At 50.3% G+C, this 13,531-nt stretch overlaps 1 protein-coding gene and 1 non-coding gene across 2 annotated transcripts in view; one reads left to right on the top strand and one right to left on the bottom strand.

The window, feature by feature from the left end:
- Positions 1-2,389: 2,389 nt before the first annotated feature.
- LOC127213071 (U6 spliceosomal RNA) lies at positions 2,390-2,491 on the bottom strand. The gene has a single exon (XR_007833618.1). It is a non-coding gene; the product is annotated as a U6 spliceosomal RNA (small nuclear RNA).
- Positions 2,492-8,453: 5,962 nt separating this feature from the next.
- Positions 8,454-13,531, top strand: part of Cd9 (CD9 molecule) — a 32,431-nt gene continuing 27,353 nt past the window's right edge. The window contains exon 1 of the mRNA XM_051207939.1: positions 8,454-8,622. Coding sequence (XP_051063896.1) covers positions 8,557-8,622 — 66 coding nt within the window. The 5' untranslated portion in view covers positions 8,454-8,556. The remainder of the gene's footprint in view (positions 8,623-13,531) is intronic.

Raw genomic sequence — 13,531 nt, 5'->3', positions numbered from 1 at the left:
CCAGATATTCCAGAGGCACAACTGAACCAGCAGGAGCAACATAATGAGACCTCCTTCCAATCAATGAATAAGGAAAAAAGGCACTAAGCATTGCCAATAGCAGCATAAGCACTCACCCTGGGAGAGTCTTTTAGCCTGAGGCTCTGGGGTTGGGCCACCTGAGTTCATTCAAATCCAGGCTTCCTCAAAAGTTAATAAACCTTTGTGACTTGTTTTCTTTGCTTATAGGCGATGACAAGACCTCAACTTCAGAGGGCATTTGCATATTAAATTGGCTTCTCAATGCCCAGAGTGTAATAGACACCCAGCCATTTTTAGTTCTAGAGGCCTGCTTTCAGCATTCAGCCTGCCTGTGACTGGAGCAAGGTTGGGAGTGTTGTTTGTTTTGTAAATGTACTAGATATAACATTACAGCCCAGACTGAACCTAAGAGTCTACTGGATAATTCAAAAGAAACAAGCAGCTTGGCATGAAGGCTCATGCTTACAAATCTAATATTTGTAAGACTGAGGCAGGAAGATGGCTATGATGGTTCTGGGGCTAGTCTGGGCTACATACTAAGTTCAAGGTCAACATGAGCTAAAGAAAAAGAATCTGCCTCAAAAATGTAATCAAGGGCCAGTCATGGCGGTGCATTCTTTTAATCCCAGCAGTTGGGAGGCAGAAGCAGGCAGAACTCCATGAGTTTGAGGGCCAGTCTGGTCTACATAGTGGGTTCCAGGCAAGCTAAGACTATGTACTGAAACCCTGTTTTGTTTTGTTTTTTTTTTTGGGGGGGGGGTTAGTTAAAATAAATAACAAATAAAACAGAATAGTTAAAATAAATAAATAACAAGTAAAACAGAGTATGCTATGAGAGTGGACATGAGCAACCTTTGATGACTGATGATGCTGGGAAGGTAGCTGCTGAGCTAGCCTCAGAGAAGGCTAAGCTGAAATGCCTAAGGGCCAGGAACTGGGGCTGGGGAAGGGAGTGAAGAACCCAGACACGAGGATGTGTGTGACATCCTGAAAGAGCAAGCAGAATTGTAAATAGTGATGGAGAAGGGACAGCCAAGAGCCTCTCTGCCCATCTCAGATCCAGGACATCAGGTTCCTGTACATTCAATATTTACTATAGGACAACTTTGTGCCTGACCTGTTGGTCAAATTGCAAAAGCCGCACCAAGAATGGCCAAGTCGTCCCACACTTACGGAGTTGACTTTTTAGCTAGAATAGTTGAGTAGATAATGATAGACACTCTAAAGCCTCTCTCCATTCTGTAAGAAGGTAGCAGCATTACAGAAAAATCACTCAGAGGTTGTAAGGGGACTAGGAAGTCTTCAAACAGGCAGGATAAGCAAAAAAAAAAAAAAAAAAAAAAAAAAAAAAAGACAAAGGGTGAAGAAACAAAGCTTCAGGAGCACAACAAAAGGATGGTTTTAAACCCTGGTTCCTTCATACTTCACACACACACACACACACACACACACACACACACACACACACACTCTAAGAGGGATACCCTGAGATATATTTGTCATGCTGAGCAAGAGGGAGGAGCAGAGAGTGACACATTAGGAATTCCCAGCAAGAGCTAAATTGCTCTGTGTGGACATATGCGGAGGACAATCACAGGCAATGAGGACCAGAAGGCTGCCAGAGCCTGGGGATGGGAGGAGACAAGATTGTCTGCATGAAATGGGATTTTTAAAGCAAGAGATATTCAAAAGGGACCTGTGTGTGTGTGTGTGTGTGTGTGTGTGTGTGTGTGTGTGTGTGTGTGTGTGTGTGTTTACATTGGCCAGACATGTTTGGGATGGATGTGCATGTATGGAAGTACATCTGGAAGCCAGATGTTGATGTCAATTGTCTTCAATCATTCTCCAACTTATTCTCTAACTTTTATACTGAGGTAGGGTTTCATATTTGAACCCGTGTGTGTGTGTGTGTGTGTGTGTGTGTGTGTGTGTGCGCGCGCGCGCGCGCGCGTGTGTGTTTGATTGTCTTGGTTTTTGACAGTTTGGGAGGTTGTTTGGTTGGTTGAGAAGGGGTCTCACTGTGTGGCCTTGACTGCACAGGAACTCACTTTGTAGACAAAGGTGCCTTTGAACTCACAGATGGCCACCTACCTCTGCCTCCCAAGTGCTGGGATTGAAGGTGTGCTCTACCACAGCTGTCCTCCACATATTAGGATTACAGGTCAGTCCAAGAAGCATCTAACAGGGTGATGGGGGCCCAAACTCTGGTCCTCAACAGTTGTGTAGCATGTGCTTTTTATCCACTGAGCCATCTCCCCAGCCCCTAACCATGGGGCTTTAGTCAGCATACATTTTCTTACACGCCTATCGTTACACTTTGTTCTTACTGTGTCCATTTGCTTCCTCGGCCCTCTCTCCCATCTTGCTGCCCACTATAAAGCAGTTCCCAGATTTGCATGCCATCCTTGCACAGGGACCATGCTGATCTTCTCTGTATCGTTCCAGTTTTTAGCATCTGTGCAGCTGACAGTAAGAACTGAAAGGGATTTTTAGAGCATCTGTAACCCCCTCCGTCAACCTACCCTTGAAAGCCTGACCAAAACCATACATTCACAGATGAATGTGTGTGTGGAGTGTGTGTATTCAATGCAATGAAAACAGTTATGGATGAGGACAGAGCTCCTTCAGTGCCATCACAAAGCAATCCCTCTGGTGAGGTGTGCAGACCAGAAAGCCGGAAATCAGTGAGCCAGGACAGTGAGGAGAACAATGACCAGTTTTGAGGGCGTGACCCCTGTTATTGGAGGGGACAAGAGCAAGGAAAGATAAGCCAATGCTGAGTGACAATCACGAAGCCTGGGGTCTTACCTTCTCCTCTAACACTTGACCTTGTGTGGGCTTGGTTCCTGTGACAGTTTAGTTTTTCATCTCAGCTTGATTGGGTCTGGACTCACTAAGGACAAGCTGCTGGGCACACCTGTGAGGGTTTTCTTGACCAGGCAGCAGCCCTATTAAAGGAGATCCAAGGGCAAAGCTTTGCTGTTTGCCTCGTTGCCTTCACATCTCATTGGCAAGTTCATCGACTCTGTTGCTGCTGCGCTCCCTCACGGATACCAACTTCATCAGGCTTCCAATGTGCACTGAAGACCAGACACTCTCCAAGAGCCCTCCAGGCCTTCAGCACACCACTCTGGGGCTGCCAAGACTCCAGCTTCATGGACTGAACAGCTACAGTTTCACCTTCTCCAGGGTGAAGAAAGCCACCGTTGAGTTGACTATCCAAATCGGGTCAGGTAAGCCAACCTAATAAATCCCCCTTTAATATATACTCAGCCTATTGCCTCTATTCCTCTCAAGATCCCTGACTACTACAGCCCTGCCCTGGGTAGTGAGTGCCTGAGATGCCCATTGGCAGCAGCATGAGAGGTATTAGGAAACAACCCCCCCATGCACTCAGCAGGTAAGAGCCTAAGAAAAAAGGAGGAGCGTCAAGGCAGGGCTTGGGTGCTGAATAAAAGGAAGAAAGACCAAAAAAAGAAAGAAAGAAAGAAAATTCATTTTACATGTAGGATCCCACAGAGATTTTGCACTCTGACCCCAATGTTTATTTTAATAGCTGTGCCCGTTTCCCTTTACTACCGTAATAAATTATGACAAATGTAATGGCTTAAAATAACACATTTAATTATTTTACTATTCCAGAGGCCAGAGGTCTAAAGTAAGTGGGCAGCGCTGTGTTTGTTCTCGCTGACAGTTGTAGGAGAGAATTCGCTTCTTCTCCTGGTCCTGCTTCCAGAGGCGTCCTGTCCCGTGTTCCTTGGCACATGGCCACACATCGTCCCAATCTGGGCCTCTGTCCTCACATCTTATTCTCTGGCTAGGAAACTCCTACCTCTCTTTCATAAGAACTCTGGTAGAATGGAGAGACGGCTCAGCAGTGAAGTGCACTGTCCCGTAACCACGTTTCAGAAGACTTAGGTTCAATTCCCAGCACCCACACGATGGCTTTCAATTGTCTGTAACTCCAATTCCAGGGAATCTGACACCCTCCTCTGTCCCCCATGGGTACCAGGCATGCAAATGGGGCATAGATGGACACATGCCAAAACACTCACTGCTAGTACACATAAATAAGATAAAAATACTTATAAAGAGAGAACTCTTTGCAAACTCGGGGGTGATGGCACACTACTGAAATCCCAATACTCAGGTCAGGTGTGGGGGTACACGCTGGGGGGGATCTCAGCACTCAGGAGGCAGAGATAAAAAGATCTCTGGGAGTTGGAGGCCAGTCTGGTCTATGTAGTGAGTTCTAAGACAGCCAAAACTACATAGAGAGACCCTGTCACAACAACAACCAAAGGAAGGGAGGGAGGGAGGGAGGGAGGGAGGGAGGGAGGGAGGGAGGGAGGAAAAAAAGAAAGAGAAAAAGAAAAAGAGAAATTCCAGTAATCAAGAAGATGAGGCAGGAGGATCTAGAGTTCAAAACCAGTTTGGGCTACTTAGTGAGAGCCTGTCAAAAACAAAAGCAAACAGCAAAACTCTCCTTTGATTACAAAGTTCTGCTACAATAATCCCCATTTCAAGATCCTTTGACTGTATCCAGCTAGGCATAGAGGTGCATCCACAAGTTTCGGAGACTAAGATGGGGCACATTTGGACTACAGCTGAACAAATACGACTACCTGAATGGACAGAGGAGTGAGGTAAACAAAGGAAATGGTGAGAACATGAGTAACCCACGTGACAGCCGAGACACCTGCAGCCCAAAGCCCAGTTCAGCGTGTCTCCCCGAGTTCATGCCAGAGATGTTTACAGAGGACCACGTGCACAGCAAGCCAGCTGGCAATGGAAATCAATCAGGGCAAATGTTCTTTTTAAATGTTTTATCTTAATTCTTGTGTTGTATATGTGTGGGTGTTTTGTTTGCTCATAGGTCTGGCCACCACACGAATGCCCGATGCCCACAGAGGCCAGAGGACAGTATTGATTGGATCCCCTGGAACTGCAGTTACAGGTAGTTGCAAACGGTCATGTGGGTGCTGGGAATCAAACCTAGATCTTCTAGCAGAGCAGCCAGGGCTCCTGACTGCTGAGCACCCCCACCCCCAAATAGAGTGCCCCTTGAAGTTGATCACCACCATCCTCACATACAGAAATATGGTGACAGTAGAAGTCTCATCAAGCAATCCATGAGAGGCTCACATGACTGCCTTTAAAATAAAGGCACCAGTCAAACCTTCTAGCAGTGAAAGCAACAAACCCAAATGATACGGGAGGCTGGGGACAGGGAGAAGGACCTTTGCCTGAGGCTGCATCTGCAAGAGTCCACACCTGGGTCGGGAGGGTGAGCAGTCTCTCCGACCTTTGCTGAAGCCAAAGCTGGTTTGGCCAGATGTGTTTGAATCATACCACCAGGGGGAGTGCAAGAGCCAACACCGACCTCTGAGTTGAGGGGGTTTTCCAGAAACGGATCCCCCCAGGGAAGGTGGAAAAAGTTTTCCCAGTCCCAACTCCACAAAAGCTGGAAGGCCTGGCTGCCTCCATGTGATCTCTGACTCAAGAGCTTACCCACATTTTCCTCTTCCAGTTAAAGCAAACCACATTTTTTTCCATCCCTCCCTTTTCCTGGTTGCCTGTAACTTTCAGCTCCCGTAATAAACACACTTTGGCTCAGAATGTCACTGCACCATAGAAGACCAGGGTCCAAGGACAGGAGTTGACCTGTCCAAATAACCATAGAGTAGGGACCAAGACCAGAGGTGGCTCTCCTCACTCCAGGTCCAGTGCTCTCGGCATATAGGGCCACCACACTCTGTGGGCCTGGGAACTCAAAGCAAAACAACAACAGCAAACTCCTCTGATTATATGTAGTGGGGTTCTTAAGCTGTTCCACAGGTGTAAAAATAATAGTGATGGCAAGGGGGGGTTGAGGGGACCTCGGTCAGCACTCACTGCTACCCAAAGTAGTTTCCGTTGAAGATGGAAATGTTTACTGAACCCCTCTCTCCCATGGTCCTCAGGAGGGGTTACAAGGACATTAAACCGTTTCTTGAGACCTGTTCTCCCCCCACAAGTGGATGGACTCACCCCCTCCCAGAACAAGGAGGTGTTATTTTCTAGCCTGACCCAGCTCCTGGTTGTCCCACACACCCTATTGGAGCCATCCCATCCGCAGGGAGTTACTGGATCAGCAAAGCATTGTTGACATCCACTCCTCCTGGCAAGAGACTCCTTGGGCTCTGCCACTCCGTCCTGGTTCTCTGTCATCCACCCTGCTCGCCCATCGCTGGTAGCTTCCCCAGGCATAGATGGTTTTGGTTCCCTGCCTTCACACACAGCTTCCCCTGTTCCACCTAACTGCCCATCCCCCTTCCCCCCCACCCCACCCCACCCCCAGCTTCCAGAATGACATAGGGACATCCATGCAATTGCCTGTTATGGTCTCTCACGCCACATACCCATGGATATAGGTGGCTTCGTGGCGTTACACTCAGTAAGACCTAAGAAATTTTAGAGCAAGTGAATCAAGTCCTTGGAGATCTGGCTCTAGTTCAGCTCCCCACCCCACCCCTTGTCTCCTCAGCAGATTTTTAGGTCTCACTGCCCCTCCTACCTTCCCTTTTGTCCTAACTCTCCACATCTCCATTCTGCCCCCAGCCTATCCTTCATCTCTGTCCACTGCCAGCCTCATCTTACCTAACTGCACCTCCTCAAATGCACCCAGATTTCCTGATCGACACCCCAAAGTATTAACCCAGGGACTGGAGGTACAAACAGTGGCCCTTAGCCTCACAGAGCTTGCAGCCTGTCCCCTTGACCTGCCCGTGCATGGTCAGGGCTCCACCTGAAACCCCTGAGGTTCATCCTCAAGAAGAAGAGTCCTCAAGTGTTCTCTGCCTAAGACCGCGGGACCCAGCTGTGTGTAACTGTACTGTAACTGTAACACTTACTTTGGGATAGTTGGGATACTCATCATAAAATGGAAGAGCATGGGCCTCTCCTCAGAGCTCTCAGAGACCCCTAAATTGAACACCCCACCCCTCAGTCTCCTGCCTGTCCCGTCCTCCCTACCCCCACCCCCAGCCAGCTCCTAAACTCCTTCAGGGAAAAAGGACGATAGAATCTATTGCTCTCAACTCCTGACCACAGTGAAGTACCTTTCCAAAGTGAACTGTGAAAACAACAAACAACAACAACAAAAAAATCTTAAGTGAATCAATTAACGAAACCAGCTCACTGATAAATCCCGAAGCCAGAGCTGTGCTATGCTAACACAGGCTGGTTTTGGTACATGAAAAAAAGGTCTTGTTTTGGTTTTTGTTTTTGGAGACAGGGTCTCATGTAGCCCAGATTGCCTCCAACACACTGTGTAACCCGGGTGAAATTTTAACTCACATTCTCTTTGCTTCTTGGCACTTTCTGATGTTTCTGTAACAAGTATGGTTTACTTTTGCAATAAAGACCTACAAGGAAACTTTCTGCCAGCGTAGGGAGAGGATGCTGCAAAGGATGTTGAAAAGGACCTCCAAACCCAGCTAGCAGAATCAAGGAAGAATTTAAAGAGCCTCGGAGCAGGATGTGGTGGTCCGTGCCTGTAACACCAGCACCAGCAATGCCAAGGCAGGTGAATCTGGGATTGAAGATAGCCTGAGCTACATACGCAAAGTCAGGTCAGCGGGCTTAACCCCTGCTTCAGAAACAATGAAATTGCTGGGCATGTTGACACACGCCTATGAGTTCGAGGCCAGCCTGATTTACAAATGCAGATCCAAGCCAGACTGAGCTAATAGTAAGATTCTGTTTCAAAATAATAATTTTAAACTTACATAACACACACACACACACACAGAGGCAAAAGAGCAGGGGCAGCCAGCCACACACCACCTGCATGCTGCGAGGTGGGGCACAGTTAGGGTGTGGCACCAGGTGGGGTAGGGAATGTGAGGAGTAAACACAGAAAGAAGAATTTCAACTCGACTAAGTGTGTGAATGAAATTTTTTTTGAGCAAAAGGAGAAACGTTCAGATTATCACCTGGAGCGTTACAGCGGCCACAGTGCTCAAATAAGTATGTTTAGCCCGGAAAGGTTTACAAGGAGGTGTGGGAGAGAAAGCAAGCCAGGCGAACAGGGGGCAGCAGACTTGCCGCGGGAATCTAAAAAGGTCCTTTAGATTAGATGACCCTCGGGGGTCTTCCAATATAAACTCTTAGGCGCAGCGCCAGGAACGAACCCGGTCTGGAGGTCTGAAAAGACCCCAAGGCGGTGGGAAGGAGGAAGATGAAAGGAAAGAGGGTCTCAGGAACGAGTCCCGGAAGGGCAGGGTGCAGGGCGGGCTCCGCACGGCGGTGGAGCCGGAGTCCAAAGACCTGGGCCTGGGCAGGGGACGAGGCCTGGGCGGGGCAGGTGGGCCGGGGCGGGGTCGGCACCCTCGGCACATGCGCACCGCAGCTGGCCGATCGCCGTAAGGAGTGGCACTTTTTAAAAGTAGAGCCGTAGGCCAGCCCCCAGCCTCAGCGTGTCTCAGTCTGGTGCTGTGTCCCTTCTGCCCCAGTCGTCTGTGCTTCTTGTCCCAAGCAAATCCAGCTTACACCATGCCGGTCAAAGGGGGTAGCAAGTGCATCAAATACCTGCTCTTCGGATTTAACTTCATCTTCTGGGTGAGTGAGAGGCAACTGTCCGAGGCCACCTGTTCTCGAGCTCGGGACTGCGCCCGGGGCTGTGGGTGTCCCGGCGCCCGGGAGCTCGGGGAGATGGTACTGCGAGCGCCAGGCGGATTCGGAGCGAGAAGAGAAAGGCGCGGCGGCTGCCAGCTGGCCGCGGGCTGGACGGGCAGGTGGGCGGGAGAAGCCGGGTCCTTGTGGCCCGGGCTGTGCACCCCGTTCCCGGACCCCTCTGCCGCCGAGGATATGAGATGGGGTCTGTGTCCGCCGCCCCCCCCGGAGCACCCCCGATTGCTAGAGGGGAAGTGTCAGGAGCGCAGCACCCCTTTTCGAGTAACTCGAGGCTCTCCCTGGCCCGTGAGGCTCCTGGCGAGCAGGGCAGTGTGTGTCTCCCATGTCAGTGGCCCCACAGTGGCAAGGGGGCTCCCACAAGGGGCTCCTGCATCCCCACTCTAAAGAGAAAGCGGGTGGGGGGAGTCCTCTACACCTGGATGATGGACTTGTTCACAGTCTAGACCCTCGGTCCCCGTGAGAACGAACGCCCATGCCTCTCTCCAAGCCACCTGAAAGACTAGATTGTCTTGATTCTTTTTCAAGAGCGATAACTATCTTGGCTGGAGAGAACTCTGGGAGAGTTAGGGAGAGGAGCGAGGAGAAGGTACCTATCGGGCGCCTCTAGGTGGTTTAAGTCTGGTGTTTCTGCATTTCCTCGGAAATGGGGCACTGTGGGCTTGAAGCTTCACCCTCCTAGAAATAGCCAGGCGAGGCCGCAGGAATGGCAGTTCACCTAGAGAAGATGCGGGGGTGGGGGGGGGGAGTTTGCGGGGTGGAGGAGGAGGAACTAGTAGACACTCCCTACCTCTCCGCGTTTGGAAGTCTGGAAAAAGCAACAGAGTGTTCGCTCCCTATGGGACAGAAGCAAGGAAATAAAAGGACGACCCTGTGTCCTACTTCTGAGAGGGCACACCCCCACACACACACACACAAATGGATAGTAATTGATCCCAGGCAAGCAGGAAGGGTTTGACTAGGCAGCCCCTCAAGAGAGAAGACGGTAGAAACATGTGTCACCAGAGACTTTTAACTAAAAAAAAAAAAAAAAGTGCACTGTCGTCTTGGAGCTGGCTGCCGTTGCTTACCATCCTCCAGCCACTGTAAATTTTAATACTGTCCAGGGCTGCCCCGGAGTGTTCTGTAGCCTATAGACATGCCCGGGTTTCTAGGAGTCACCACACCCATACAACTTTGGAGAATGTCAGAGGGGCATTCCCTCCTGGTGCTTCCCCAGCTCCGCAGACAGGCAGGCCAGCTCTCTCTCAGGCTTGGCTTGCCCAACTCATCTGTTTAAGCACCACAAAACAGACTTGACTGCTGGCCCCACCCAACCCCGCCCTGTCCTTTGGGGAGTTTTCCTAGCCCTGGCTCTCCCCTGCCGGTCTGTTGGTTAGTCCCCAGCTGTCTGCCTGGATGGGGTGAAAGTTTAGGGCTAGGGGGACCCATAGTGCCACAGCATGTCTGCATTCCCCATCTGCCCCCATAGCATCTGCAAGGGGCTGAGGGGAGGTGCCTGTGGCCACCCTGTGTCTACTCAGCCTGTTGCCTGCTGGTCTGCAATCTGTCCAACTTGTCTCCTGCCTGCTACTCCAGAGCTCCCTGCCCAGGCTAGACAGTGCTGTTGACTAATACCTCGTGAAACGGAACAATCTCACTCTGGAAGGACTTGGGTCTAGGGTTGGGAACGGCTTGTGCATCAACTGTAGATGCCAGCTCTCCTGTTCACATTGGGGAAACAAGACTTCGTGCCAGGGGCAGTGACTTGCCCAAGATTGCTAGCTGAGCTGGTACTGTATCCCCTTCGTCCCTCGTTTTCTTTCCTTCCTCTTCTACCTCTCTTACCATTGGGGGGGCAGCTTCCCAAGTTAATTATTGTTACCTGCCTGCCCTACCCTGGGGTCCTATAGGGAGAGACAAAGCCCCCGTCCTTTTACAGTCTGCAAAGACCTTCCCTAGCCCCGTGATGTAGCCAGAGAAGGAAGCATTGTCCCCATTTTACCTATTGACCAGAAATATGGTCCATGAAAGGTTAAGAGACGTTCCCAGGGTCAAGTGACAGGACATTATCAAGCCAACTGGGTTTGGCTATTGGGTGGGAGTAGAAGAAAGGTGAGATGAAGCCCCTCAGAATGTCTTTTATGACAGGCTGTGGCCTCAGGGGACTGCCAGGATTATAATGATGTCACTGCTTTGCTCTCTTGAGACGAGTGATTTATGAACTTGACATTTGGAACCTGGTACGGGTTCTGAAAAGCAGGGGCCACCTTTGTGTGCAGAAGATCCTAAAGGGATGGGCGGCAGGGATGCAAAGAGAAGCCAGCCTCAGTTGCAGTGGGACAGTGCAGGAGAGGGAAGGTCTGAAGAGGAGGCCTTGCTTCTCTCCTAGGCCTGAGCATGTCCCCTGTGGGCTGCTCCATGACAGCTGAGCCTTCCCGGCCTGCCCTCCTGATGCTGGGCGTCTCATACCCACAACCACGACGGCAATCAGTCTGTTTTTCCAGTATCTTCAGAGCCAAACCTCCGCAGCCTATTTTGGTTGTTCCTGAATTTCCCTCAGACCCTATGTCTATTCCATCACTCCCTTCAAGAAGAAGAAAGAAAAGAAAAGAAAAATAAAGAATGAAAAAGGAGGAGGAATACATCTTTCTAATGTCTAAATGACAGGTGATAGAGGTATTTCAGGCTGTGATTGGTGACCATTGGGCCAGGCCAGGAATGTACTTTTTTCCATTAGTTTTTTGTTTGGGGTCTTGCTATGCAGCCAGACTGGTCTTGAACTTCTTGGCCCTTTCGCATCCTACCCATCCCCCAAGACCCTGAGTCTGCACAGTGAGGACTTTTTATCCTCCTTGGCCTAGGCTAGGAAGGGACATGGGCTCTTCTGAGTCAGACCCTGCTTCTGTCCCCTCTGCCTCCCTACACACTATATATCTGCCCCTCCCCGTCCTAAAGGCTGGAAACAGCAGAAGGCCTTACCTTCTTGGAAGCTGCTTAGAAACAGATTACTTTGAAGCCACGGGCAGCTCCCTCTTCTCGTCCACACTAAAATTTCCTCATTACAAAATCTATGGGTTGATGCAAATGATCTGTAAGGGCCACTCAAGTTCAGCCTGTAGGACACCCCCATGCCACTGATGTGTAAACCGCCCCCACCTCACCTCTGGCTGGGCTGCAGGAAATGGGTACTGAGATTTGTTCCCTTGACCTTGACCTTTGAGCTCAAGTCTGTTTCTTGGAACTTTCCTGTTCCGTTTTGTCTTCCCTCACTCTAGGGAGTGGTCTCCTTATTGTGCGCCCATTCTGTTGCATGTGCCCCATTGCCTTGGCCTTTTGTGGTTGTGCATAGTAACGATCAAAGCATGGCCCTGGATTCAGCATCCCCATCCCAAATGATGCTGAGCGGTCCTCAGAGGCCTGGCGGTAGAGCAGGTCAGCTTTCACTGTTGTGCTTCCATAGCAGACCCTTGGTTAAGTATGAATGTCTACACCACAGATTAGCCCACACTCCCATCTCAGGTGGCCCAGCCACCGTCATTTCCATGTCCCCATGCCATCCCAGCTAGCCTCATTCTCCCAGGCAAAACAGTGACTCCATTGACTCCATTTTTCATGTTGCCACATATCTGACTCAGAGAGGAAGGGACACCCACTCCTAAAAATAAAGGTGCAGGGCCTCTAGGGGGTTCTAAGGCATCTGGGTTTGAGTCGGGGCAGGCCAAGGAGGGGTAGGAGAGCCCCTCCCCGCCCAGCTTGCTGCTTCCCAGAAGTTGTTTGACTTGGATGTTGGGCTGAGCTGTTGCATAAAATGGCTTCCCGCAGAGCGCCTGGGCTGGAGCGACACTGCCCTGCTTGTCCTGGAGCTGGCAGGTTGGGGAGAGGGTGAGCTGAGGCCAAGTGTCTGCCCAGGGATGGAAAATAGGACCTGGCCCCTGCCTGGATTTTGGGTCCCTCCCCCACCCCAGCCATAGTTACCGACAACCAAGATCAGGAATCCGGACCTCTGGGTGGTGGTGAGAATTGGATTCGTGTGCGCACACTCACACTCCCTCACACACACACCCACACTTGTCTCTCACAGACTCTGCCCCTGTTTTCATAGTTTCGGTGGCAACATTGCAGAGCTTGCTATGGGTCCAGAGAAGCCGTGGTTGCTGCTGGCTGCCAGTTACTGGTTACTCCCCAGATTTGGACAGGCTTTGACAGGGGTGGATCTGGGGTGGCTGGTCAGTGCTCACTCCCCTACATGAGCCTTCCCTGGCTCCTGCATTCACAAATTACCATTGTCAGTTCTCCCTTCGGGAAGTGTGTCGACATGAACCTTTAATCTTACACACAGGCCTGTGTGTGTCCTGGGGTGGTTCTGTCTGGTGTTTGGTTCAATTCACTTTTTTATAAGGAGATGTAGCCTCAGATTGGTCTCCACACAGTTTGGGACCTAAAAATACCTTAGATTAAAAAACAAAACAAACAAAACTCCATCTTTTCTTTGGTAACACACAGAGCTGGATAGATGACTTTTGCCTGGCTGTCCCTGGCTTGGTGGGGGGGATCAGGGTATCTCTGGCCTGGTGGGGGCCAGGGCAGGGGGCTCAGATCTCAGGGTTCTGGTAGTTTCTTCATCACTGTTGCTGCCTTACGTGTTCTGGATAATTCCACACAGCATTAAGAAGTGACATTGTGACTTCTGAGTTCCTCCCTGTCCTGTCCTGGTTGGGTCAGGGAACTTTAATAAGATCTGTCATACATGGGAGGCAGCAATCTCCCCTAGAGCTGCAGCCCCCAAAAGTGTGGGTGGGTGCTTCTGATTTCCAGTCAAAGCCTTGCAGAAATGCATTTTACTTATTACATACAG

The sequence above is a fragment of the Phodopus roborovskii genome, unplaced genomic scaffold (genome assembly GCF_943737965.1).
Source record: "Phodopus roborovskii unplaced genomic scaffold, PHOROB, whole genome shotgun sequence".
In the NCBI taxonomy this organism is placed as follows: Eukaryota; Metazoa; Chordata; class Mammalia; order Rodentia; family Cricetidae; genus Phodopus; species Phodopus roborovskii.
Note: the sequence above shows the minus strand (reverse complement) of the source record. Positions and strands in the feature narration are given on the sequence as shown.